Genomic DNA, 25,962 nt, shown 5'->3' with positions numbered 1-25,962 from the left:
GACCATTTTGACCCCACAGGTATTACAGGAAAGTATTCAAAAGAAGACAGTAAAAATGAAAAACTCGAATTCTTCCAATAATATGTTTGTTTAGTTAGAAATTTCTCAATTTCACGAGGAACAAGAGGAAAAAAGTACCCCAAAATTTGTAACGCAGGTTCTCCTGAGTACAATGGTACCCCATATGTGGGCATAAACCACTGCATGGGCACACAGGAGGGCTCAGAAGGGAAGGAGCGCCAATTAGCTTTTTCAATGCAGATTTTGCTGCAGAAGTTTCCGAGCGCCAGGTGCGTTTGCAGTGCCCCTGTAGTGCCAGCGGAGTAAAATCTCGCCATAAGTCACTCCATTTTGGAAAGTGCACCCCTCAAAGTATTCATCTTGGTGTGTGGTGACCATTTTGACCCCACAGGTATTAGAGGAAAGTATTCAAAAGTAGACAGTAAAAATGAAAAACTCAAATTTTTCCAATATTATGTTCTTTTAGTTTGAAATTTCTCAATTTTATGAGGAACAGGAGGAAAAAAGTACCCCAAAATTTGTAACGCAGGTTCTCCTAAGTGAAAAGGTACCTCATATGTGAGCATAAACCACTGCATGGGCACACAGGAGGGCTCAGAAGGAAAGGAGCGCCAATTAGCTTTTTCAATGCAGATTTTGCTGAAGAAGTTTCCGAGCGCCAGGTGCGTTTGCAGTGCCCCTGTAGTGTCCGCAGAGTAAAATCTCCCAATAAGTCACCCCATTTTAGAAAGTGCACCCCTCAAAGAATTTATTTTGGGGTGTGGTGAGCATTTTGACCCCACAGGTATTAGAGGAAAGTATTCAAAAGTAGACAGTAAAAATGAAAAACTCGATTTTTTCCAATAATATGTTCCTTTAGTTTGAAATTTCTCAATTTCTCGAGGAACAGGAGAGAAATGTCACCCCAATATATGTAAAGCAGGTTCTCCTGAGTAGAACGGTACCCCATATGTGGGCATAAACCACTGCATGGGCACACAGCCGGGCTCAGAAGGGAAGGAGCGCCAATTAGCATTTTCAGTGCAGATTTTGCTGCAGAAGTTTCTGAGCACCAGGTGCGTTTGCAGAGCCCCTGTAGTGTCAGCAGAATAGATTCCCCCCAAAAGTCACCCCATTTTGGAAAGTGCACCCCTCAAAGAATTCATCTTGGGGTGTGGTGACCATTTTTACCCCACAGGTATTAGAGGAAAGTATTCAAAATTGGCCAGTAAAAATGAAAAACTCTAATTTTTCCAATAATATGTTCCTTTAGTTTGAAATTTCTCAATTTGACGAGGAACAGGAGAGAAAACGTACCCCAAAATCTGTAACGCAGGTTCTCCTGAGTACAACGGTACCCCATATGTGGGCATAAACCACTGTATGGGCACACAGCAGGGCTCAGAAGGGAAGGAGCGCCAATTTACAGGAGCAAAATTGCAGCTAGTAATGGTTATTAGAATAGCGCAGTTACTAAAATAAAATAAAAAAAAATGAGATTACAGGTAATGTGGGGTGGTTACGGGCAACCAGGGGTGGTTATGGGCAACCTGAGGTGGTTACAGGTAATCTGGGGTGGTTACGGACAACATGGGGTGGTCACGGGCAACCTGCTGTGGTTATGGCAACCTGGGGTGGTTACAGGCAACGAGGGGTGGTTATGGGCAACGTGTGGTGGTCACGGGCAACCTGCTGTGGTTACGGCAAAGTGGGGTGGTTACAGGCAACGTGGGCTGGTTACAGGCAACGTGGGCTGGTTACAGGCAACGTGGGCTGGTTACAGGCAACGTGGGCTGGTTACAGGCAACGTGGGCTGGTTACAGGCAACGTGGGCTGGTTACAGGCAACGTGGGCTGGTTACAGGCAACGTGGGCTGGTTACAGGCAACGTGGGCTGGTTACAGGCAACGTGGGCTGGTTACAGGCAACGTGGGCTGGTTACAGGCAACGTGGGCTGGTTACAGGCAATCTGCTGTGCTTACAGACAATCTGGGATGGTTACAGGAAACGTGGGGTGGTTACGGGCAACCTGCAGTGCTTACAGACAATCTGGGGTGGATACGGGCAACGTGGGGTGGTTACGGGCAACCTGCAGTGCTTACAGACAATCTGGGGTGGTTACGGGCAACGTGGGGTGGTTACGGGCAACCTGCAGTGCTTACTGACAATCTGGGGTGGTTACGGGCAATGTGGGGTGGTTACGGATAAACTGAAGTTCTTATGGGCAATCTGGGGTGGATACCTGTTATCTGGCATGGGCACCGCAATCTGGAGGTGGTCAGAGGCGACGTGCGGTGGTCAGAGGCGACGTGCGGTGGTCAGAGGCGACGTGCGGTGGTCAGAGGCGACGTGCGGTGGTCAGAGGCGACGTGCGGTGGTCAGAGGCGACGTGCGGTGGTCAGAGGCGACGTGCGGTGGTCAGAGGCGACGTGCGGTGGTCAGAGGCGACGTGCGGTGGTCAGAGGCATCGTGGCGTGGTCAGAGGCATCGTGGCGTGGTCAGAGGCAACACGCGGTGGTTACGTGCAATCTGGGGGGGGGTTACATGTAATCTGGCATGATTACGGGGAACCTGGGGGGTTATGTGCAACCTGGAAGGGTTACAGACAATCTGGGATTGTTACTGATAAACTGAAGTGCTTATAGGTAATCTGGGGTGGGTACATGTAATTTGGGGTGGTTACGGGCAATCGGGAGGGGGTCACTGGCAATTTGTGGTGGTTACGGGCAACGTGCGGTGGTTACGGGCAACGTGCGGTGGTTACGGGCAACGTGCGGTGGTTACGGGCAACGTGCGGTGGTTACGGGCAACGTGCGGTGGTTACGGGTAATCTGGGGAGGGGTTAGGGGTAATTTGGGAGTAAACTGCAATTATTACTATAATAAAAAGTGTGTGTTTTATTTTTTTGTATGTTTGTCACTTTTTGTACTTTATACATTCATTTTCACTGTATTACTATGATTACTGTGATATTTTCTATCTCAGTAATCATAGTTCAGTGACAGAGACCAAATTGGTCTCTGTCACTTTAAATTTTCAGAGTTGGCTGGTTGTGAAGCGCATGCGCACTTCATAACCAGCCAGGACGTCGAGGAGGAAGGAGCTCCGTGGATCCGGTGAGTATATGGGGAAGGGGGGGTGACTGGGGGACGGGGGGGTGGGGGGCGACTTGGGGGGGTGGGGGGACATCACTTTTTATCCCCTGTCACCAATCATTCATGGTGACAGGGGATAAAAAGTGCCTGGATGCACATGGAACAAGCGATCAGCGGTATATAGTATATACCGCTGATCGCTTGTACCGGGACCAAACAGGGGGGTCCCCGATGACTGCCCCATGCTCTCCGCTACCTCCGGTGGCGGAGAGCATGGGGCTTTCATTCATTTTAACTTTTACATCGCTGTGAACCGACTAATGTCGGTTCACAGCGATGGCGGCGGCCATCTTGGAAATGATGGCCGCCGGGGGAGGGGGGTTAGTTATTGGGGCACTAGGGGGGGCTGATCTGAGGTCTGGGGGACACTTTTTTCATCTCCCCCCGCCGTAGATTCACGGCGGGGGGAGATGAAAGGCGGCGGCGGCACCGGTAATCTCCTTTACCGACGGTCGCCGCTATAACGTTAATAGCGGCGATCGTCGGTAAGGGGGGGGGGGGCGGGACGGACCCCACACACTGCCCCAACCCCTCAGCTACCTCCGGTAGCCGGGGGGATGGGGTGGGGGCCGTCCCGGCCCCGCAGCCTTATTCTCTGCCATCGCCGTAAAAAGCTGATGGCAGCAGAATAAGGACCATTAGTGACCGCCGTAGAAAGCCGTATCGGCGGTCACTAAGGGGTTAAAGCGTAACTGACATTTCAGGGTCATTTTTCTCAAAACAATAAAAATCTATAGTACAAGCGATTTTAAGAAACTCTGAAATAGGTTTTATTTACCAAAAGAGTTTCCTTCTGGACTGAAAAAACTGTTTTCCTAGCTCCCCCCTCACTTCAGAAGAGGCAGGATTTCTGTGTCCATTATGTGGCTATAGAGAGGGGAGGGGCTGAGAAGAGTGAGTGAGCACGGAACAGTCCTGCACAGCACAACACAACCTGCAATCTTCTCTCAGCAAGTTTCTAGATAAGCACTGACCTTTGTGACCCCAGAATCCAGCATTTTAGGTTCCCAGACAGTCTGCAAACAGGTGACCTTCCTGTCCCCTCTTCTCCCTCGGCCCTCCCCCCTCTATAGGATATAATGGACGCAGCAGAACCCATCTTCACTGGCTTCTCTGTAATAAAGACGGCTTTGCCTGATAATGCACAGATAAGAAGTGAGGGGGGAGGCTGGGAAATTGCTTTTAGAGTACAGAAAGAGGCTTTTTGCCTAATAAAACCTATCATAGAGTTTCCTACAATCGCCTATACTACTGTTTTCTGCAAAAAAAAAAAAAAAATGACAGCTACGCTTTAATTCATACAATCATGCCGGATTTGGAGGGAGCGGTAAGAATGCCAAGCAGCGGCCATATCTACTCTCTCGTGATTAGTTAAAGGTTATTAGCATACTCTCAACCGGGTCTTGTAAAAGTGGATCTTGATTACACTGATGAGCATCACGACCTATGTGACACGTTCACTTGCTGTGAAATCAACCATTACCTTTTCCTTTTATCCTTGAAAAGAATCTCATCAATTGTAGCCTTTAGTGATCCGGATTCATCTTCTTTTAACACCTCCCTTAAATAGACAATAGATAAATGACTCAATTATAAAAAATAAAAAAAAGTGATAAAATAAAACAATACACATTCTGTAAATGTCTTACCAAGTTCTCTCGTAGCCACCTTCCCATCGCTTGGTTCTTTCTGGTTCTTCATCCATCTTGGAGCCTAGAAAATACTGCTGGCTTCAAAAAGAGAATAATATCCGAGCTTTAGTATTTTCCCACATATTTAAAAGAAGTGCAAAGGGAGGTCGCAACCTCAACATTATAACCATATATTATGACAGTCTCACTGTATTTAAGGTGGTACTCCAGCGAAAACATTTTTCTTCAAATAAATTGGTGCTAGAATTTGCCAGAGATTTGTAATTTACCTTTATTAAACAATCTAAAGCCTTCCAGTACTTATCACCTGCTGTATGTATTGCAGGAAATTGTGTATTCTTTCCAGTCTGACACAGTGCTCTCTGCTGCCACCCTCTATCCATGTTAGGAACTGACCATGGCAAAAGCAAATCCCCATAGAAACATCTGGACAGTTCCTGACATGGATAGAGATGGCAGCAGAGAACTCAGTGCCAGACTGGAAAGAATACACCACTTCCTGCAGGACAGTAAATTACAAATCTCTGGTACCAGTTGATTTGAAAGAATTTGTTTTCTGCCACCTGGGACATCACTTGGCCACCTTCAGCCGCTCCCATAGAGAATAAATGGAGTAGCAGCATGAATAGGCAACTTGCCACTCAATTTATATACAGACTCTGGGCCTTCTGGTGATCACAGGACTCCCGTTGGCTGAATCCCTCCGCAATCTGAAACAACTGTAACTGATCATTTTAAAGGAGAAGTCTGGCTAAAAATGTATATTTAAGTATTGTATTGTCCCCAAAAGTTATACAAATCACCAATATACACTTATTAAGGGAAATGCTTATAAAGTGCTTTTTTTCCTGTGTTTCCTACTGCATCAAGGCTTCACTTCCTGGATAAAATGGTGATGTCACGACCCGACTCCCAGAGCTGTGCGGGCGGTGGCTGCTGGAGAGGATGATGGCAGAGGGATGGTCAGTGTCCCTCAGTGTCCCCCTGCCATCATCCTCTCCAGCAGCCACAGCCCGCACAGCTCTGGGAGTCGGGTCATGACATCACCATTTTATCCAGAAAGTGACATCACCATGTTATCCAGGAAGTGAAGCCTTGATGCAGTAGTAAGTGCAGGGAAAAAAAGCACTTTATAAGCATTTCCCGTAATAAGTCTATATTGGTGATTGGTATAACTTTAGGGGTAATACAATAATTTAGTACAAATTTTTAGCCAGACTTCTCCTTTAACTCAGAAACTCCCTACAAGGGCATTGAATTGAAGAAATAAACTACAATTCCCATCATGTCTGGACAGCCAAAGCTTTGGCTGTCCAGACATGTTGGGAATTGTAGTTGTGCAACAGCTGGAGGGCCTGAGATTGACACTCCTGCTCTACACCTAGATGTCTTCATCTAATATTTCCTATCCCCAGCTGTTCTGAAAGGCTGTCTGAGCATACTGGGAGTTGTAGTTCTGCCACTTCCCTAATTATATGGACAACCCCTTGATATCAGATTGTACATGGCATCACCTTCCTACTCTGCCCAAATATGTATTCAATACTAACAGCACATAGATTGTACATTCAGTTTAATGTTTATTCATTCAATCAATCATGACTACGGTAATACTCATGACGTCACACTGTAATGAGGTCATCACGCTACGCTAACTAGATAAGTAATATGAGCAGTCTCCCACCTCACACCACTGTCTACACACCGGCCCGGCTTCCTATAGACCCCCCAGTCCTGTCCATACCTCACACACAGACACCCGGCACTACCTCCGCGAGCCTGTCACTTCCACGTGCGTGTAACCAAACAATACTCCCCCCGGAAACAACAGCGCAGAACACAAGTTCCGGCTTCAGCGCTCGGTTTTGTTTTCTAGTTTCCGCCGAAAAATTACCATTGAACGATCAAGTAGGGTCATTTATCAACCAGAAAATCATCATGGCCATGAAGGAGAAGAGCGTTCCCAAAGCTTCGGCTCGCTAGCTGATGCAAAACTACAGTTCCCATCACGCCCGGACAGCCAAAGGCTGTCCGGGCATGATGGGAATTGTAGTTTTGCTGCAGGGCCCATAGAGGAACAATGAGCTACTAGAGTGTTAGTAGCACGAATTGTCCTCATCTCATGTCAGATAATAAAGTCTCATGGGATATGCCAGAAAAATTCTACAAATTCTGTAGAAATCCTTGATAATTAAAAGAACCTGTATATCCAGTGTGGTCTTTAGACCTTCCATAGGGCTACACAGCTCACCTTAGGGAAGCAGGTTGGGGCAGTTCTGTGCACAAGCTTTATAATTACTAATCCAAAAACAATACCACAATATACTCTCACTATATAGTCACAAAATTCACCGAGGTAGAGTATAAAAAAAAAAAGACCTAAAATGTAACTTTTAATAATCTGGCAAAAAAAAAAATATAATCAATAATCAATATAATAAAAAAATATATAACCAGACAAATACAGAAATGATGAACTAGGAAGACGTATTTCTTACCGCTCAACGGTGACTGATGAGTCGGAATATGTTGGCGTGGCTGCGGACCATTCAAATCACAGGGGTTGTCGTTTATCTTGAATGGATCCCCCGGCAGGCGGCTGAAGTCTTCTGATAGATATATAGGTAGAAGACACAATAGGGTGCACCCTGTAAGGGAGATAAGACAGCCAGTCCCTGACACAATCCTATTACACCCTATTTGTTCTGTCCCTCCAGACAGAGCTCCCGCCCTAATAAGGGCGACTCCGCCACACTCACTCCTAGGGTCCCTAGTTAGACCCTAATACGTGTGGCTGTGTCCCAATGCATTTCATCTCCCATAGGGGAATCATCAGGGGATCTAGCAGATGTTATTGTGCCATAAATAAAGATAGCGGAAGGGTAGAAGCTGCATATATGGTGCCAGCCACGCGTATGCCGTCCCCTCTGTCTGGAGGGACAGAACGAATAGGGTGTAATAGGATAGTGTCAGGGACTGGCTGTCCTATCTCCCATACAGTGTGCACCCTATTGTGTCTTCCACCTTTACATCTACCAGAAGACTTCAGCTGCCTGTCGGGGGATCCAGATTTGAATGGTCCGCAGCCACTCCAGCATATTCCGACTCATCAGACACCGTTGAGCGGTAAGAAATACGTCTTCCTAGTTCATCATTTCTGTATTTGTCTGGTTACATTTTTTTTATTATATTGATTATTGATTATATATTTTATTGCGAGATTATTAAAAGTTACATTTTAGGTCTTTTTGAAGCTTTATAATTACAATAGAGCTCAGGCACAGAACTGGTTGAGAGTGGGACATTGCCATGGCAACCCGATCCCACAGCATCAGGTGCGTGTCTTCATGGTGAACTAAAGAGAGTATGTCGCCGGTACCCTTAAAAGCGAATGTACCACTAGGTACATCGCTTTGGGTTCTTTACATTAACAGACCAGCATGGGGATGTCGGTGCAGCAGTCCTTTCTTTGAACCGCTGACTTTTCCTGCACATGGCGCCATTCTATTCCTAAGCACAAAGCACTGGAGGCAGGCCCGCCAGCCCCCCATTGTGACAAAACCCCCTCACACAGGGAAGATCGTCACAGTGGGGGCCGGCGGGCCTTCCCCCAGTGCTCTGAGGCAGGTTGGTGCTTGGGAATAGCTTTCACCGGTCTGTTCATGTAGAAAACCCACGCAATGTATCTGGTGGTCCATTGGCTTTAAAGGGGTTATCCAGCCCTACAAAAACATGGCCACTTTTCCCCCTCTCTTGCCTCAAGATTGGGTGGGGTTCCATTGAAGTAAATGAAGCTTAATTGCAAACCACACCTGAACTGGAGACGAGAGGGGGAAAGTGGCCATGTTTTTGTAGTGCTGGATAACCCCTTTAAATAGACTATGTCAGTAGGTTTATTGTGCCCTATTTGAGGGTACTATAAACTAGTGACAAAGAAGCTAAACACAATGATGTATCACTTACATCGTTCTTTGCAGCTGATGGGAAATATCCTCCTGAATAATGAGGACTCTGAGCACTCAGGACAAACAATTATGGAAACAAACAGCATTCCTAATATAAATGTATAGCAGTGTACTGTTTTAGCATTCTTTTATTACACTTTTTTATTGCTTCTTGCAGGAAATATTAATAGTACTAGCCCCCTTCTTTGGTGTCAGCACTTTAATACAGAGCTGGGATCTGTCACATACGTTGCAGGCACAGTTCCTGCCATAGGATAGGAAATAACAAGCTATGAGTTATAGGCTGGGTTCACACACAGTATATTTCAGTCAGTATTATGGTCCTCATATTGCAACAAAAACCAGGAGTGGATTGAAAACATAGAAAGGCTCTGTCCACACAATGTTGAAATTGAGTGGATGTCCGCCATTTAGTGGCAAATATTTGCTGTTATTTTAAAACAGCGTCTGTTGTATTGAAATAATGGCAGTTACTTACCGTTATATGACGGCCATCCACTCAATTTCACCATTGTGTGAACAGAGCCTTTCTGTGTTTTTAATCCACTCCTGGTTGAGGTTGCAATATGAGGACCACAACACTGCCTGAAATATACTGTGTGCGCTCATAGCCATAATCAGCATTTTCCTGTTTTTGTCCTCAAAATTATATATGGTGCCATGAGCAAAGATTATAGTCTACATATATTAACTTATAAAATATATAAATAAGGGATATAAGACCAAGAAGGTTTTTTTCCTTTACCTTTATAATCATTTGCTGCAAATCAAGCTATCCAGTATGAGGCTGGGTTCACACACAGTATATTTCAGGCAGTGGAGTAGGGGTTCCCCTGTATTCAGAATGCTGTTGAGTGCTAGGCAATGCCCCGTCTGGGATTATTGAATTTCGAGGGTCTATGCAGAGCAGGATAAAGACACTTTTGCTGCACAAACAGGATCTCCTAGAAAGCGTTCTCACCGCCATGTATTCGCTATCACTGTCTTGGGTGAGCTAAACTAGTCTGCCTGGGGGGGTGTGGGATTTGTATATGCTCACTAACATGGAACAGCCTCCTTATATTAGCCTTATCAACATATTCTATGTTAGTGAGCATACCCGGGGGGGGGATATTGGTGAACATATACAAATCACACAACCCCCCCAGGCAGACTAGTTTAGCTCACCCAAGCCAGTAATAGCAAATACATGGCGGTGAGAACGCTTTCTAGGAGATCCTGTTTGTGCAGCAAAGGTGTCTTTATCTTGCTCTGCATAGACCCTCGAAATTCAATAACCCAAGACGGGGCATTGCCCAGTTCTCTAGAATTGATCTGAACCAAATTATACCTCCCAGCAAGGCGTGGGTCGAACACACAATTATTTTTTTTTATTAATGTGGGGGGCCCAGACACTTTGGTTGTATGGGGCCCCGAAATTCCTGATGGCGGCCATGGGTACATACAGTACAGACCAAAAATTTGGACACACCTTCTTATTCAAAGAGTTTTCTGTATTTTTATGACTATGAAAATTGGAGATTCACACTAAAGGCATCAAAACTATGAATTAACACATGTGGAATTATATACTTAACAAAAAAAGTGTGAAACAACTGACAATATGTCTTATATTCTAGGTTCTTCAAAGAGGCCACCTTTTGCTGTCATTACTGCTTTGCACACTCTTGGCATTCTCTTGATGAACTTCAAGCGGTAGTCACCAGAAATGGATGTCACTTCACAGGTGTGCCCTGTCAGGTGTATTAAGTGGGATTTCTTGCTTTATAAATGGGGTTGGGACCATCAGTTGTGTTGTGGAGAAGTCAGGTGGATACACAGCTGATAGTTCTACTGAATAGACTATTAGAATTTGTATTATGGCAAGAAAAAAGCAGCTAAGAAAAACGAGTGGCCATCATTACTTTAACAAATAAAGGTTAGTCAGTCCGAAAAATTGGGAAAACTTTGAAAGTGTCCACAAGTGCAGTTGCAAAAACCATCAAGCGCTACAAATAAACTGGCTGACATAAGGACGGCCTTAGGAAAGGAAGAGCAAGAGTCATCTCAGCTACGGAGGATACGTTCGTCCGAGTCACCATCCTCAGAAATCGCAGGTTACCAGCAGCTCAGATTAGAGACCAGGTCAATGCCACACAGAGTTCTATCAGCAGACACATCTCTACAACAACTGGTAAGAGGAGACTCTGCAGCAGCCTTCATGGTAAAATAGCCGCTAGTAAACCACTGTTAAAGGACAGGCAACAAGCAGAAAAGACTTGTTTGGGCTAAAGAACACAAGGAATGGACATTAGACCAGTGGAAATCTGTGCTTTGGTCTGATGAGTCCAAATGTGAGATCTTTGGTTCCAACTACTGTGTCTTTGTGCGACGCAGAAAAGGTGAACGGATGGACTCTACATGCCTGGTTCCCACTGTGAAGCATGGAGGAGGAGGTGTGATGGTGTGGGGGTGCTTTGCTGGTGACATTGTTGGGGATTTATTCAAAATTGAAGGCATACTGAACCAGCATGGCTACCACAGCATCTTGCAGCTGCATGCTATTCCATCCAGTTTGCGTTTAGTTGGACAATCAGGGGCGTAGCTAATGTCTCCTGGGCCCTGGTGCGAGAGGCCAACTTGGGCCCCCCCCCCCCTCCTTTCACGACCAAGTGATGCTATTGTTGTGTGTGTGTGTGTGTGTGTGTGTGTGTGTGTGTGTGTGTGTGTGTATATATATATATATATATACACACACAGTGGTGCCTTGGATTATGAGCATAATTCGTTCCAGGACCGTGCTTGTAATCCAAATCCACTCTTAAACCAAAGCAAATTTTCCTATAAGAAATCATGTAAATGCAGACAATTGGTTCCGCACCCCAAATATATTTATTATTCTGTACTGTACAGTAATGGAGAGGATGGGAAACACAAGGGCTGACAGAGACTGCAGGGAGCATGAAGGAATGAGCAGGACAGATGTGGGCACATACATGCAGCACTCTCTGTCCGGGGAGAGAGGGGTTACAGCTATGGAGAGATTACCCCCCCACACAGTCCTGTCCCCTGATGTAAGCCCCAGCCTGAAGGGGATCTGCTATGATTTGGAAGGTGTTTAGAGTACAGTGCTGTAGACCCCGCTATGCAGGCCATGCCCCTTCTCCACTCGCGCTCCCACCCAATACAGGAAGTTCTTAAACCAAAGCAATGTTCTTAAACCAAGTCCAAGTTAAACCAAAACGCTCTTAAACGAAGTTACTCTTAAACCAAGGTACCACTGTATGTATATATATATATATATATATATATATATATACACACACACACACCAAGACAGATATTACCTATTACCGCCATACTGTTACCGACCAAATCCTGTATACTGAGACCAATATTACCAGTAATACCAGTATATAGGGAGGAAACATTACCGCCACACCACAACCACTACCATCACCACCATATTGTTACTGACCAAATCCAGTACACTAAATCACCTCATCCAGTCATATAGAGGTGGCCCCAGCTCCACACAGGTCCTGTACACCATATACATTACTGTGCAGTTATATCAGGTGACTCACAGGAGACGTCTTTTCTGATCGGAGTTCTTCCCTTTTCATCTTCTTCTCCATCTGCCCTGGGCCGTTATGAGAACTTCTCCGAGCCACAAATCCACAGAATCTGCCAGACAGACATATTAGGCTCCACACTCTGACACCATCTCCATCTCTCTACACACTGCACATCTGTACTGTCCCCTTTACACCCTCATTTAGTGGGTAGCCCTGACTCTGTGACCTCCTAATAATATATGCCCCCCTCTGTGTATTCCCTCTCCCCCTATGTTGCCCCCCCAAATAGATGGCCCCCTCCCTTATAGATGGCCCCCTCTACCCCCTCCCTTATAGATGGCCCCCTATACCCCCTCCCTTATAGATGGCCCCCTCTCTCCTCACCCTCCCTTATGGATGGTCTCCTCTCCCCCCACCCTCCCTTATAGATGGCCCCCTCTCCCCCCACCCTCCCTTATAGATGGTCCCCTTCCCCCCCCCCTCCCTTATAGATGGTCCCCTTCCCCCCCCCCTCCCTTATAAATGGTCCCCTTCCCCCCCCCTCCCTTACAGATGGTCCCCTTCCCCCCCCCCCTCCCTTATAGATGGTCCCCTTCCCCCCCCCTCCCTTATAGATGGTCCCCTTCCCCCCCTCCCTTATAGATGGTCCCCTTCCCCCCCTCCCTTATAGATGGTCCCCTTTCCCCCCTTTTTATAGATGGTCCCCTTCCCCCCCCCTCCCTTATAGATGGTCCCCTTTCCCCCCCTTTATAGATGGTCCCCTTCCTCCCTCCCTTATAGATGGTCCCCTTCCCCCCCCCCACCCTCATAGATGGCCCCCTTCCCCCCCCCCCCACCCTCATAGATGGCCCCCCTCTTTCCCCCCACCCTCATAGATGGCCCCTCTTTCCCCCCACCCTCATAGATGGCCCCTCTTTCCCCCCACCCTCATAGATTGCTCCTCTTTCCCCCCACCCTCATAGATGGCCTCCTCTTTCCCCCCACCCTCATAGATGGCCCCCTCTTTCCCCCCACCCTCATAGATGGCCCCCTCCTTCCCCCCACCCTCATAGATGGCCCCCTCCTTCCCCCCACCCTCATAGATGGCCCCCTCCTTCCCCCCACCCTCATAGATGGCCCCCTCCTTCCCCCCACCCTCATAGATGGCCCCCTCCTTCCCCCCACCCTCATAGATGGCCCCCTCCTTCCCCCCACCCTCATAGATGGCCCCCTCCTTTCCCCCCACCCTCATAGATGCCCCCCTCCTTTCCCCCCACCCTCATAGATGGCCCCCTCCTTTCCCCCCACCCTCATAGATGCCCCCCTCCTTTCCCCCCACCCTCATAGATGCCCCCCTCCTTTCCCCCCACCCTCATAGATGGCCCCCTCCTTTCCCCCCACCCTCATAGATGGCCCCCTCCTTTCCCCCCACCCTCATAGATGCCCCCCTCCTTTCCCCCCACCCTCATAGATGGCCCCCTCCTTTCCCCCCACCCTCATAGATGGCCCCCTCCTTTCCCCCCACCCTCATAGATGGCCCCCTCCTTTCCCCCCACCCTCATAGATGCCCCCCTCCTTTCCCCCCACCCGTACAGGCTGAAAAAAAAACAAAACTTAACTCACCTGACATCGCGCTCCCACGTTGATCCTCTCTCCTCCTGGTCTGTCCCCGGCTGCTGCGCGGCTGCCGGGGGTGTCGCGTCTTATCCCCGGCAGCGCGCGCATCCCAGAACTCCCTGCGCGCCGGAAACCGGAAGTCAGGGCCCAAGGCGCGCAGGGAGTTCTGGGATGCGCGCGCTGCCGGAGGTAAGACGCGACACCCCCGGCAGCCGCGGGAAAGACGGAGCCAGACTCTTGTGACCGCAAGCAAAACAATGCTTGCGGTCACAAGAGTGATTGATCGGGGGCGGCGACCCCCGCGACCACGGTGGCTACGCCACTGTGGACAATCATTTATTTTTCAACAGGACAATGACCCCAAACACACCTCCAGGCTGTGTAAGGGCTATTTGACCAAGAAGGGGAATGATGGGGTGCTACGAGATGGTTTGGGTGAGCTGGACCGCAGAGGGAAGGCAAAAGGGCCAACAAGTGCTAAGCCTCTCTGGGAACTCCTTCTAGACTGTTGGAAGACTATTTCCAGTGACTACCGCTTGAAGCTCATCAAGAGAATGCCAAGAGTGCAAAGCGGTTATCAAAGCAAAAGGTGGCTAATTTGAGGAACCTAGAATATAAGACATATTTGCAGTTGTTTCCCACTTTTTTGTTAAGAATATAATTCCACATGTGTTAAAGAGAACCAATCACCTAAATATAACTGTCCCTATTATGAAAGTACATCTCTTCCTAAGTCTATTCATGAAGATACAGACTGCATTTGCAGTCTGTATCTTTATACTTTACCTGATCCTCTGTTCCCTGGCTGTTCCGGTGGGCGCCGCCATCTTGATGACGTCACTTGCGTTCCAGCGTGACGTCATCAAGATGGCGGCGCCGCCGGAACAGCCAGGGAACAGAGGATCTGGTAAAGTATAAAGATACAGACTGCATTTGCAGTCTGTATCTTCATAGATAGACTTCATGAGGATACAGACTGCATTTGCAGTCTGTAGCTTTATACTTTACCTATCCTCTGCTTCAGTGCCGCAAGGTCGGGCGCCGCCATCTTGATTACAGGCCTTGCGTTCCACCGCTGGAACGCAAGTGACGTAATCAAGATGGCGGCGCCGGCCTTGCTGCACCGAAAAAGAGGATTAGGTAAAGTATAAGATACAGACTGCAGAGGCAGTCTGTATCTTCATAAATAGATTAGAGAAGAGGGACTTTAGATAATACACAGCGATCTTGCGCTGTATAGCGCGAGATCACTGTGTATTAACGGAGCGGCAGGCAAAGGATCATGGGAACCTTTCCTGCCACTCTGCATGACGGGAGTTTCCTGTCTCGCGCCGGCTCTTTTGAAAAGAGCCGGCTCGAGACAGGAAAGTAAAAAGGGAATAATTCAAAAACGTGGCAATAAAAATAATGAATTATATTTGCAAATGTCAATAAAATTATGATTTGCATCTAATTAGGGAATACATTTTTTTAAACTTTCGTCCATGATTGGTTCTCTTTAATTCATAGTTTTGATGCCTTCAGTGTGAATCTACAATTTTCATAGTCATGAAAATACAGAAAACTCTTTGAATGAGAAGGTGTGTCCAAACTTTTGGTCTGTACTGTATGCCTGCATTCACTGACAGCAAGCAGAGAAATAACTTTTCATATTACAAAAACCTAGGCTCAGGGACACATGTAAGTCTATGGAAGCAGCCCAGGTGCATGGAGATGACGCAGATAATGTCTCCTCAGGGCCGGGTTACCAAGTCAATAGACAGATAACCCGGCCCCCAGAGAGGAGATCACCTGTCCTAAGACCACAAAGGGAGGGAGGAAGGGAGCTGAGTATGGTCTGAGTGGACCCAGAGTAGAGGATTTTAGACAATAGTCCATAAGAATGAGAAAAAAGAAGATGGGGGCAGGGGGAGATGAGGGGCAGAGGAAGCAGCTGGGGGGCAGAGAGAAGATGGAGGGCGGGGGGGAGCTGGGGTGACAGCGGCAGGGGGAACAGCTGGGGTGGCAGGGAAGGAGCTGGGGTGACAGCGGCAGGGGAAGCAGCTGGGGTGACCGGGAGAAGCTGGGGGCAGGGGGTGCAGCCGGGGGGGGGGGGCAGGGGGAGCAGTTGGGGGGCAGGGGAGCAGATGGGGTGAAGGGGAGAAGCTGGGGGGCAGGGGGAGCAGCTGGGGTGACAGGGGGAGCAGCTGGGGTGACAGAGGCAGGGGGAGCAGCTGGGGTGACAGGGGGAGAAGCTGGGGAACAAAGGAAGAAGCTGGGGGGCAGGGTGAGCAGCTGGGGGGCAGGGTGAGCAGCTGCAGGGGGCAGGGAGAAAAGATGGGGTGGGGCAGGGAGAAAAGGTGGGGGGGCAGGGGGAACATCTGGGGGGGGGGGCAGATGGAGGGGCCGGGGGGGAAGGGGGAACGTAGGAGAAGAAGGAGCGGATAGGGGGCAGGGTGAGTAGCCGGGGGGGCTGGGGCAGAGGCAGGTTTGTCAGGCCTCCCAAGTGCAGCTTTGGGGCCGGGGTAAGCTTCCGGCACAGACAGCCTGTAACACACAGGCCGGAAGCTCACAGCTGCAGCCCCGCAGTGCCCGAACTTCTCTCATGCTCGGCGGCGCCGCGATGACATCACAAGGGCGTCACCAAGCAGGAGAGAAGTTCAGGCTTCGCGGGGCCGCAGCTGTGAGCTTCCGGCCTGTGTGTTACAGGCTGTCTGTGCCGGAAGCTGCACCCCGGGCCAACATCCAACAGGCAATAAAATAAAATAATAAAAAAATTGTTCCCTGCAGGTGTTGCCTCGCGAAGGGCGTCGCCCTAGGCACCAGACCACGGGTGCCTAGTGGTAAATATGGCCCTGTGCAGGGGTCCTGTCAGCTTCTGCTTGCCAAGGTAAGTCAGTCAAGAACAAAGAAAGCAGATGAGAATAACAATGTATGTTGCATGTCCTGGTGACTGACTAAGGGGTGAAACCCTGCTACGCATTGGCCTGTTTTTAGATGTATGATTTTTATTTTTTGTAATACTCCATAAAGATTCGCTTTGAATTTTAAAGAAGAAGTCCGGTGAAAATTTGTATTGTATTGTATTGTATTGTCCCCCAAAAGTTATACAAATCACCAATATACACTTATTACGGGAAATGCTTATAAAGTGCTTTTTTCCCTGCACTTACTACTGCATCAAGGCTTTACTTCCTGGATAACATGGTGATGTTACGACCCAACTCCCAGAGCTGTGCGGCTGTGGCTGCTGGAGAGGATGATGGCAGGGGGACACTGAGGGACACAGGGCACTGGAGGGACACTGAGCATCACTCTGTCATCATCCTCCCGTAACAAGTGTATATTGGTCATTTGTATAACTTTTGGTGGACAATACAATACTTCAATTAAAATTTTCGCCGGACTTCTGCTTTAAGAAGCTGTAGAACCAAAGTTTGTACTGATATGTGTAGTGAGATTACTAGATGTATTGTCAATAATATATGTGAATTGTTTTTTTAATTCTTTTAAATTTCTAGGATACCAGCCCTTTCTTCCGGGTGCCTTGCTTAGTCTGGCCTCTTCCCATTGACCTGTCTGGCACGGGTGACCCCGCCAGGAGTCTTACTCCCGCCAGCTTAGCTCATTGGATCACCAAGGCACGCAAGCTCCCTCACCACGTCAAGGTGAAGGCACCATGAGGGAGCCCCTCCACCCTAACCCGATTTCTCATCCCAATCCTTAATTTACCTGTCTTTTGCTATAATGTGGAACCCTGAAGCGCCCTTTCAAGGCCAGGCCAGGCCCAGCCCCCTAAAGTGCACACTCCCGGCGCCCTACTCAGCCCAGGCTCGCCCCAGCCCCCTAACATGGACCCTCCCAGCACCCTTCACAGCCCAGGCCCACTCCAGCACCCTAACAAAGACCCTCCCAGCTCCCTTCCCTTCCCAGCCCAGGCCCGTTCCAGCCTCCTAATGCAGACCCTTCCAGCACCCTTCCCAGCCCAGGCCTGCTTAAGCCCCCTAACACAGACCCTCCTGACGCCCTTCCCAGCTCAGGCCCTCCCAAGTTTCCTAAGGCAGACCCTCAAGGCCCCCTCTCCAACCCAGGCCCACCCCAGCCCCCTAACACCGACCCTCCCAGCACCCGTCCCAGCCTCCTAACGCAGACCCTCCCATCCCAGCCCAGGCCTGCTTAAGCCCCCTAATGCAGACCAGCCCAGTGCCCTTCCCAGCTCAGGCCCGCCCCCAGCTCCCTAATGCAGGCCCTCCCAGTGCCCTTCCTAGCTCAGGCCCGCCTTAGCTCCTTAATGCAGACCCTAACGGCACCCTTTGTTTCCAATAGCAACCAATCACAACTCAGCTTTCATTTTACCAGACCTCATGAAAACTTAAAAGCTAAGCTGTGATTGGTTGCTATGGGCAACAAAGGCCATTGCTACTGTAAGACTGCTTGATAAATCTCCCCTATATGTTCTAACTCGGCCCCTCCCGGCAACCATCCCAGCCCAGGTTTGCTTAAGCCCCCTAACGCAGACCCTCCCGGTGCCCTTCCCAGCTCCTTAATGGAGACCCTCCCGGCGCCCTTTGTTTCCAATAGCAACCAATCACAACTCAGCTTTCATTTTTACCAGACCTAATGAAAATTTGAACGCTGTGATTAGTTGCTATGGGCAACAAATGCCATTTCTTCTGTAAGACTGCACCCCCTAACATGACCAGTCTCCCCCCATGATCAGTGTCCCTCTCTGCTGTGCTGTGTGGTGTGTACCAGTAATACTTACCAGTAGATGTCTGGGATGTACTGGGGAGCTGTGCCGTCCATCGGGCATCTCTCTAAAAGAAAAAATGGGCAGAAAATTGCCCCCCAGATACAACAAGCCGCCACCAGACTTGTTTACAGCCTCACTAGACACCACATAACATTCTGTGATTGGACAAATACTTTTTTTTTTTTTTTTTTAACTGAAGTAGCTTTATTAACAACCAGTTACTTTTAGCATACATACAATGTACTGTGCAGCAGCTCCAGCTAATGAGCAGCACACCATAAATTATATAAAATGCCATAAATAGCACAACAATACAACACAGGGGTCTCTACACTATACATGATACCAATGTATAGTGTATTGGTAACCATCAGTGAGCGGGTACCCAGAGACTCGAGCAGGAGGTCGGGGGAAAGCATTGGCTGTTTATTATTTTTACCATCACGGCAGATAAATAGTTAAACATGGCTGGTACTACATTTTTGCAGCAGAATGAAAATGGAGGTGCAGTGTCCCAGAACATACAGACTACTACTCCTATTATGGCCATTTCTATTGCTGTGTCAATGCCTGTTCTGGTAAGTGTTTGCACTGCAACTGCTGCTGGTTTTCCCCTAGTATTCTCTGGTAATGTGCATTCTCATGTGTATTCTCATGTATTCCTGTGTATTATTACAGTGTACAGTGGTATGCAAGGCTGTTGATCACGTGACCTGTAACCATGGTTCCTCCAATGGCCGACTAGTTCTGGCCAGGAGCAACCATGTGACCTCCCACTTCCTCCTAACAAGTGAGTCTTCCCCTTGCTGCTGAGCAAGGAGGATGTGTGTGTCGTCCCTCTCCTGCCTCAGAGGAGTTGTGGATCGAGTGCTCTGCTATATTCAAGTCTTCGGCTGTATCTGCCTGCTCAAGTGTCCGGAGTCTTCTCTCTCATCTGGGTGTCATTCCGTTATCTCTCCTCATCGCTACAAGGATTCACAGCAAGTATTATTCTCAAGCTAATCCACCCAGCAACGCTATTCCTCTCATACTCCTACTCCCATCATCCGGCACGTATTCTCACAGCCTATGCAGCACCACTCCTGCCTTATTTGTCAAAGCCTGCTATATACCCGGTTGCATCCGGACAGAACTGTTGCTACTAGTTACCTTATCTATAATAAAACCGCTGTTACTGAACCCTGGCATTGGTGTCCACTAACTGGTGCCCCGACTAAGTGCAGCGAAGAATCGCATGCCCATCATCACCCGCAGATTCCTCAGACCGGCCCTACAGCTGTGCTGCCCTCAGGCCTATACCGTGACAAGTATAACCCCTGCAGCTGCCCCGGTCATTGCCCGCTCATAACACCAGCACTGCGGAAGTGGCCCCCAGGGGCCAGGGCATCGCATTTGGCGTCACGAACAGGATCTACCCGCCACGCGGTGTACCAGATCTACAGTTTAATATCGTCTCCAGAGACTGTGCTAAAATTGCCATGGGAGTTCTGATAACTGAGTCGCTGCACGGCTTGGACTGTACACAAAATGGCCGCTTCTTGCTGTTATTTCTACCTGCGCCATCCCCCGGTGACGAGGGGGTTAACTGCCATGCGGCCGAGAAGCGGGAATTGCTTGGCGCCATTGATAATGACTGTGTCTCTCCTGATTGGCCGGCCGCTTCCACTGACGTCATTGTTGCTGGGCAGACTTTGGAGCCTGATCCTCCAGCCTGGCGCTCCTCCCCTTCCTGCTACAAGTTCCGGTCAGTGGAACGCAAGATGGCGGCCTATGAAGAGCACCTGCCTGCAGCCCCAGCGCTTGTGATGCCTACACTGCCTGAGAGTCTGCCTCTGCTCAATCCTGCGTGCCTGCTAATGCCGCTACCCCCCGACAGCGATATCAGTTGGGGCTCTACACCAGTCTCCAACGGTCCGGAGGAAGAGCCTGTCTCCATCGCCAGCGTCTCACCGGGATCTCAGTGCTCCAGCACTCCCGAGGTTGCCTTCTCCACAGGAGGATCGACCTCGCCAGAAAACGATGGATCCGTGAGTACCGGGGTTCCGGGCGCCCCTCTTCCTGCCTCTAGCCAGGGGGATAACTTTAAGGCCACCTGCTACGCCAGTCCCTGGAGGCTCCCCGGGCCCGAGACACCATCCCTGCCTCAGTGGGTGTTTGGGGGCGACCCGGTTATCAAGAAGTTGGCGGATGAGATCAAGCAGGCCCTAACCTGGCTACCTCCGGTGGCTAAAGCCCCCCTCACCATGGCTACTACGGTGACTCCCCCTACCACTGCCGTGGCTAAAGCTGCGACCACCACCACTACCTACCATGTGGCCACTACTGTCTCTCCTGTGACCACCGTGACCCCTAGCCTCGTGGTCACCACCGCAGTAGATGAGGCTCCTGCTCCGGCTTCCTCCCGGTATTACCCCTGGGAGAAGAAGAGGGGTGCCACTTGGGGTCCTCCAGGACACCTCTATTAGGTGTTCTCTTCAAAGGCTGAGTTCTATGACTGTGTTTTTTTTTTGTGTGCTGTTTCACCATTTAGTTCCTGCAACGTTCAAGGTTCGTGCCTGGTCCTCCTGACCAAGTTCCCTGTACTAACCAGCCATGAGCTGATGGACACTTACAGTAACAAAAGGTTCTCTAGTGCCTGTCCCAGAGCCTTTTACATGGACGATGTCTAATTGCCTAAAAGAGACTCTACCTAACAGAGACACTTAACCCATTCCTTCCTAATGCACTTTCCTGTGATTGTGTGTTCCACACAGGGTATCATTGCACTTATTTCATTATTGCACTTATTCTACTATTGTATTCCAGTGTTATCGAAGTCTTTGTATTTCCTCCTCTGAGTAAGCACAAGGTTACATCGATTGCCTCAGAGTAGAGTGCCTCTTTTGTAAAACAGTATATTTTCCAGTGTCTAAGTCAGATAGCTCCTCCTCTGAGTAAGAGAAGTCAGTATATATATACCTCAGAGAAAGTCCAGTTTATGTAGGAGTGTATTTTCTCATCCAGTCTCATTATTGTGTATTATTATCATATCTATAGCTGGAAAGATTTAGTTGAGCCAGTTTGTATGCAGATTTTTCTCAGATTTTCATTCAGATTTCTCTCCGGTTTCATTCAGATTCATGTGAGCCAGTTCTCCTCAAGACCTCGCAGTATTTGTTGTCCCTTGCGTTTCCCTTCCTTTTGTTTCCAGTATTTGTTTACCTCTGTCTTGTCCCAACACAGTAGTTATCACACATAGTCTTACCTAATATTCACACTGGTCCATACATATTGCACCTTGGATACCCTTTCGTGTGTTTGGCCTATTGAGTAATTGTGTTGTATGATTGACCGGTATGTAAGGGGCCCCATGTATGTTTGCTTTTATTATTTTGTTCCTTTCTCTTCCAGGTATCCAAGACACTACTCAGACATGCCAAGGTAGTACACAGGTCTTCACGTTCTCCTCCAGTAGGGTAACACATTTAACAGAAAACCTACTGTCTAACTGGCTGGAATATTGAGGGTCCCCCGCCAGCAGTTAAGTTGTCCTGGCTTACACGTCAGATGGTTCACGCACTAGCTACCTGGTCGCCAGAGTACGTTAGGCACCCCTAGGTGAAGTCCTGCCACTAGGGTTTCTCATCCTCTCTCTCTTCTCACCTCTGCCTTGGGCGTGGGAAACACACACCTCATCACACTCACTCTCATCATTCATTCCTGTTGTTTGATTGTCCAGTCTATTCATGTTTGCTGCCTTCTAGATTCGCCGAGGTCAGCTCAAATTTGCTAGGGAGGTATGCAGTGTCCCAGAACATACAGACTACTACTCCTATTATGGCCATTTCTATTGCTGTGTCAATGCCTGTTCTGGTAAGTGTTTGCACTGCAACTGCTGCTGGTTTTCCCCTAGTATTCTCTGGTAATGTGCATTTTCATGTGTATTGTCATGTATTCCTGTGTATTATTACAGTGTACAGTGGTATGCAAGGCTGTTGATCACGTGACCTGTAACCATGGTTCCTCCAATGGCCGACTAGTTCTGGCCAGGAGCAACCATGTGACCTGCCACTTCCTCCTAACAAGTGAGTCTTCCCCTTGCTGCTGAGCAAGGAGGATGTGTGTGTCGTCCCTCTCCTGCCTCAGAGGAGTTGTGGATCGAGTGCTCTGCTATATTCAAGTCTTCGGCTGTATCTGCCTGCTCAAGTGTCCGGAGTCTTCTCTCTCATCTGGGTGTCATTCCGTTATCTCTCCTCATCGCTGCAAGGATTCACAGCAAGTATTATTCTCAAGCTAATCCACCCAGCAACGCTATTCCTCTCATACTCTTACTCCCATCATCCGGCACGTATTCTCACAGCCTATGCAGCACCACTCCTGCCTTATTTGTCAAAGCCTGCTATATACCCGGTTGCATCCGGACAGAACTGTTGCTACTAGTTACCTTATCTATAATAAAACCGCTGTTACTGAACCCTGGCATTGGTGTCCACTAACTGGTGCCCCGACTAAGTGCAGCGAAGAATCGCATGCCCATCATCACCCGCAGATTCCTCAGACCGGCCCTACAGCTGTGCTGCCCTCAGGCCTATACCGTGACAAGTATAACCCCTGCAGCTGCCCCGGTCATTGCCCGCTCATAACACCAGCACTGCGGAAGTGGCCCCCAGGGGCCAGGGCATCGCAGAGGGCCATAGACTATAGTGGTACTCGCGAAACTCACAGTCTGAAATCATCTACAAACTTTCTAAGTGTGAACACACCCTAAAAGGGTTTTCCGATTTAAACTTACTTGTATTCTATCCACAGTTAAGTATGAGCTTGCGGGGGGCAACCTCTGTGTGCTCCAGGGACCCCTTTAAATGTGTTTAACATAAACCAGACAGTGGGTCTCTATGCTCACCAATGCCAGTCCTGCCCTACCTGTGGTGCACAGTGTACCAGAAAATTAAACTGGAGCTGCCCTCACCTCGGCAAAGGTAATGAGCAGTAAAGGATATGTGATACCGCACTATACTGCAGAGAGGTGCTACTAGACAGCAAGACCAGTAAAATGACTAGCAGATCAGGTTTGCCTGTGATATCGTATGCTGAATTTGGATTTAAGTTACAGTGGGCCAGAAAACATCATTGTATGTTCAAAATATTGTAACCTGAGGTCATTGTATCTTGAATGACCATGGTCTATGCTACAAGCAATAATCTGCTAGTAAATTACAGCTGGATGATCGTCATGACATTATGGGCAGTGGAGTAGCGGCCGTGGTCGTGGCGGTCGCCGCCGCGTTTGGGCCCGCCACGGAGGGGGCCCGCGGCCCCCCTCCCTACCTCCACTGCGCCGGCCCGCCGCTCTGCTCTCCCAGGACCCCGGCCGATGCTCCGCTCCCTGGGGGTGTCCCCGGGATTTCCCGTCAGCACACACACCAGGGAGCGGTGTACGCTGGGGCAATTACTTCCGGGTCAGGGAGCGCGTCACTCTCTGTGCCGGAAGTAACAGCCTTGGCCTACTCAGCTCCCTGGTGCGTGTGCTGCCGGGCAATCCCGGGGAAACGAGGTGTTAGGTGAGCTTTTTTTTTTTTTTTTTTTTAAATCTGCTTGACAAGAGGGGATTGTATAAGGGGACAACACAGTGGAGGCATCTATATGGGGGGCAACATAAGGGAGGCATCTAAATGAGGGGCATGTATAAGGGCACAGCACAGGGAGGGCATCTACAAGGGGGGTATCTATATGGGGGCATGTGTAAGGGGAAAACACAGGAGGGGCAACATAAGGGGGACAACACGAGAGGGGCATCTATAAGGGGACAACACAGGGGGTCACCACATGGGGGCCATCTATTGGGGGGCAACATAAGGAGGCCACCTATAATGGGAGGCAACATAAGGGGGGCATCTATAAGGGGGACAACACAGGGGGGCATCTAAAAGAGGGGCAGAGGGGGACAACAAAGGGGGCATCTGTAAGGGGGGCTATCTATAAGAGGGAATACACAGAGATGGGCAGTCTGTAAGGGACACTACATAGAGGGGGGCATCTATAAGGGGGACTACACTGAGAGGGGCTCACAAGGAGATGCACACTTGAGAAAGAAGTCAGCACGACTTCGAAACGCGTTGTGTCATTATTCTAATAAAAACTTTTCAGTTTTATTCCTATGTATATTGCCTATCTTGGACCTGCGCCCGATTATACCCAGGGTTTGGAGTGGAGGATTTGTCGATTAGACAAATATTTTAGGCTTCAACACATACAGTAGTTAGGTCCCTTGTACCCCTATACAGTAGTTACACCCCTCTGTACCCCTACATAGTTACACCCCTCTGTGCCTCCATAGTTTTAAGGTGTCCCTGTAGTATATAGACCCTCATGTGCTCCTCCAGTTATATACAGCCCTCCTGTGCGCTCCCCCATTAGTATATAGCCCCCCTGTGCACTCTCCCCAGTAGTATATAGCCCCCCTGTGCTCTCCCACAATAGTATATAGCCCGCCTGTGCTCTCCCACAATAGTATATAGCCCCCCTGTGCTCTCCCCCCAATAGTATATAGCACCCCTGTGCTCTCCAATAGTATATAGCTCCCCTATGCTCTCCCACAATAGTATATAGCCCCCCTGTGCTCTCCCACAATAGTATATAGCCCCCCTGTGCTCTCCCCCCAATAGTATATAGCACCCCTGTGCTCCCCCAATAGTATATAGCCCCCCTGTGCTCTCCCCAATAGTATATAGCCCCCCTGTGCTCTCCCCCATAGTATATAGACCCCTGTGCTCCCTAATAGTATATAGCCCCCTGTGCTCCCCAATAGTATATAGACCCCTGTGCTCCCCAATAGGAAATAGCTCCCCTGTGCTCCCCAATAGTATATAGACCCCTGTGCTCCCCAATAGTATATAGCTCTCCTGTGCTCCCCAATAGTATATAGCTCCCCTGTGCTCCCCAATAGTATATAGCCCCCCTGTGCTCTCCCACAATAGTATATAGCCCCCCTGTGCTCTCCCACAATAGTATATAGCCCCCCTGTGCTCTCCCCCCAATAGTATATAGCCCCCCTGTGCTCTCCCCCCAGAAGTATATAGCCCCCCTGTGCTCTTTCCCATAGTATATAAATCCCTGTGCTCCCCCATAGTATATAGCCCCCTGTGCTCCCCAGTAGTATATAGCTCCCCTGTGCTCCCCCATAGTATATAGCCCCCTGTTCTCCCCCATAGTATATAGCCCCCTGTGCTCCCCAGTAGTATATAGCTCCCCTGTGCTCCCCATAGTATATAGCTCCCCTGTGCTCCCCCATAGTATATAGCCCCCTGTGCTCCCCCATAGTGTATAT

At 49.0% G+C, this 25,962-nt stretch overlaps 1 protein-coding gene across 5 annotated transcripts in view; it reads right to left on the bottom strand.

Annotated features, from left to right (window-relative positions):
• GTF2H2 (general transcription factor IIH subunit 2) overlaps positions 1–18,781 on the bottom strand; it is a 39,038-nt gene extending 20,257 nt beyond the window's left edge. The window contains exons 1-3 of one of the 5 annotated variants that reach the window (XM_069962847.1): positions 18,669–18,781; positions 4,804–4,884; positions 4,638–4,715 (exon numbers count right to left, since the gene is read on the bottom strand). In XM_069962847.1, coding sequence (XP_069818948.1) covers positions 4,638–4,715; positions 4,804–4,884; positions 18,669–18,709 — 200 coding nt within the window. In that variant the 5' untranslated portion in view covers positions 18,710–18,781. Of the gene's footprint in view, positions 1–4,637; positions 4,716–4,803; positions 4,885–6,490; positions 6,513–6,550; positions 6,636–6,700; positions 6,761–18,668 lie in introns of those variants that run through there. The other 4 variants (XM_069962850.1, XM_069962848.1, XM_069962849.1 and 1 more) reach the window with 4 other exon arrangements.
• Positions 18,782–25,962: the final 7,181 nt, after the last annotated feature.

The sequence above is a fragment of the Dendropsophus ebraccatus genome, chromosome 3 (genome assembly GCF_027789765.1).
Source record: "Dendropsophus ebraccatus isolate aDenEbr1 chromosome 3, aDenEbr1.pat, whole genome shotgun sequence".
In the NCBI taxonomy this organism is placed as follows: domain Eukaryota; kingdom Metazoa; phylum Chordata; class Amphibia; order Anura; family Hylidae; genus Dendropsophus; species Dendropsophus ebraccatus.
The sequence above is the reverse complement of the archived record's forward strand: the minus strand, read 5'-3'. Positions and strand labels throughout refer to the sequence as shown.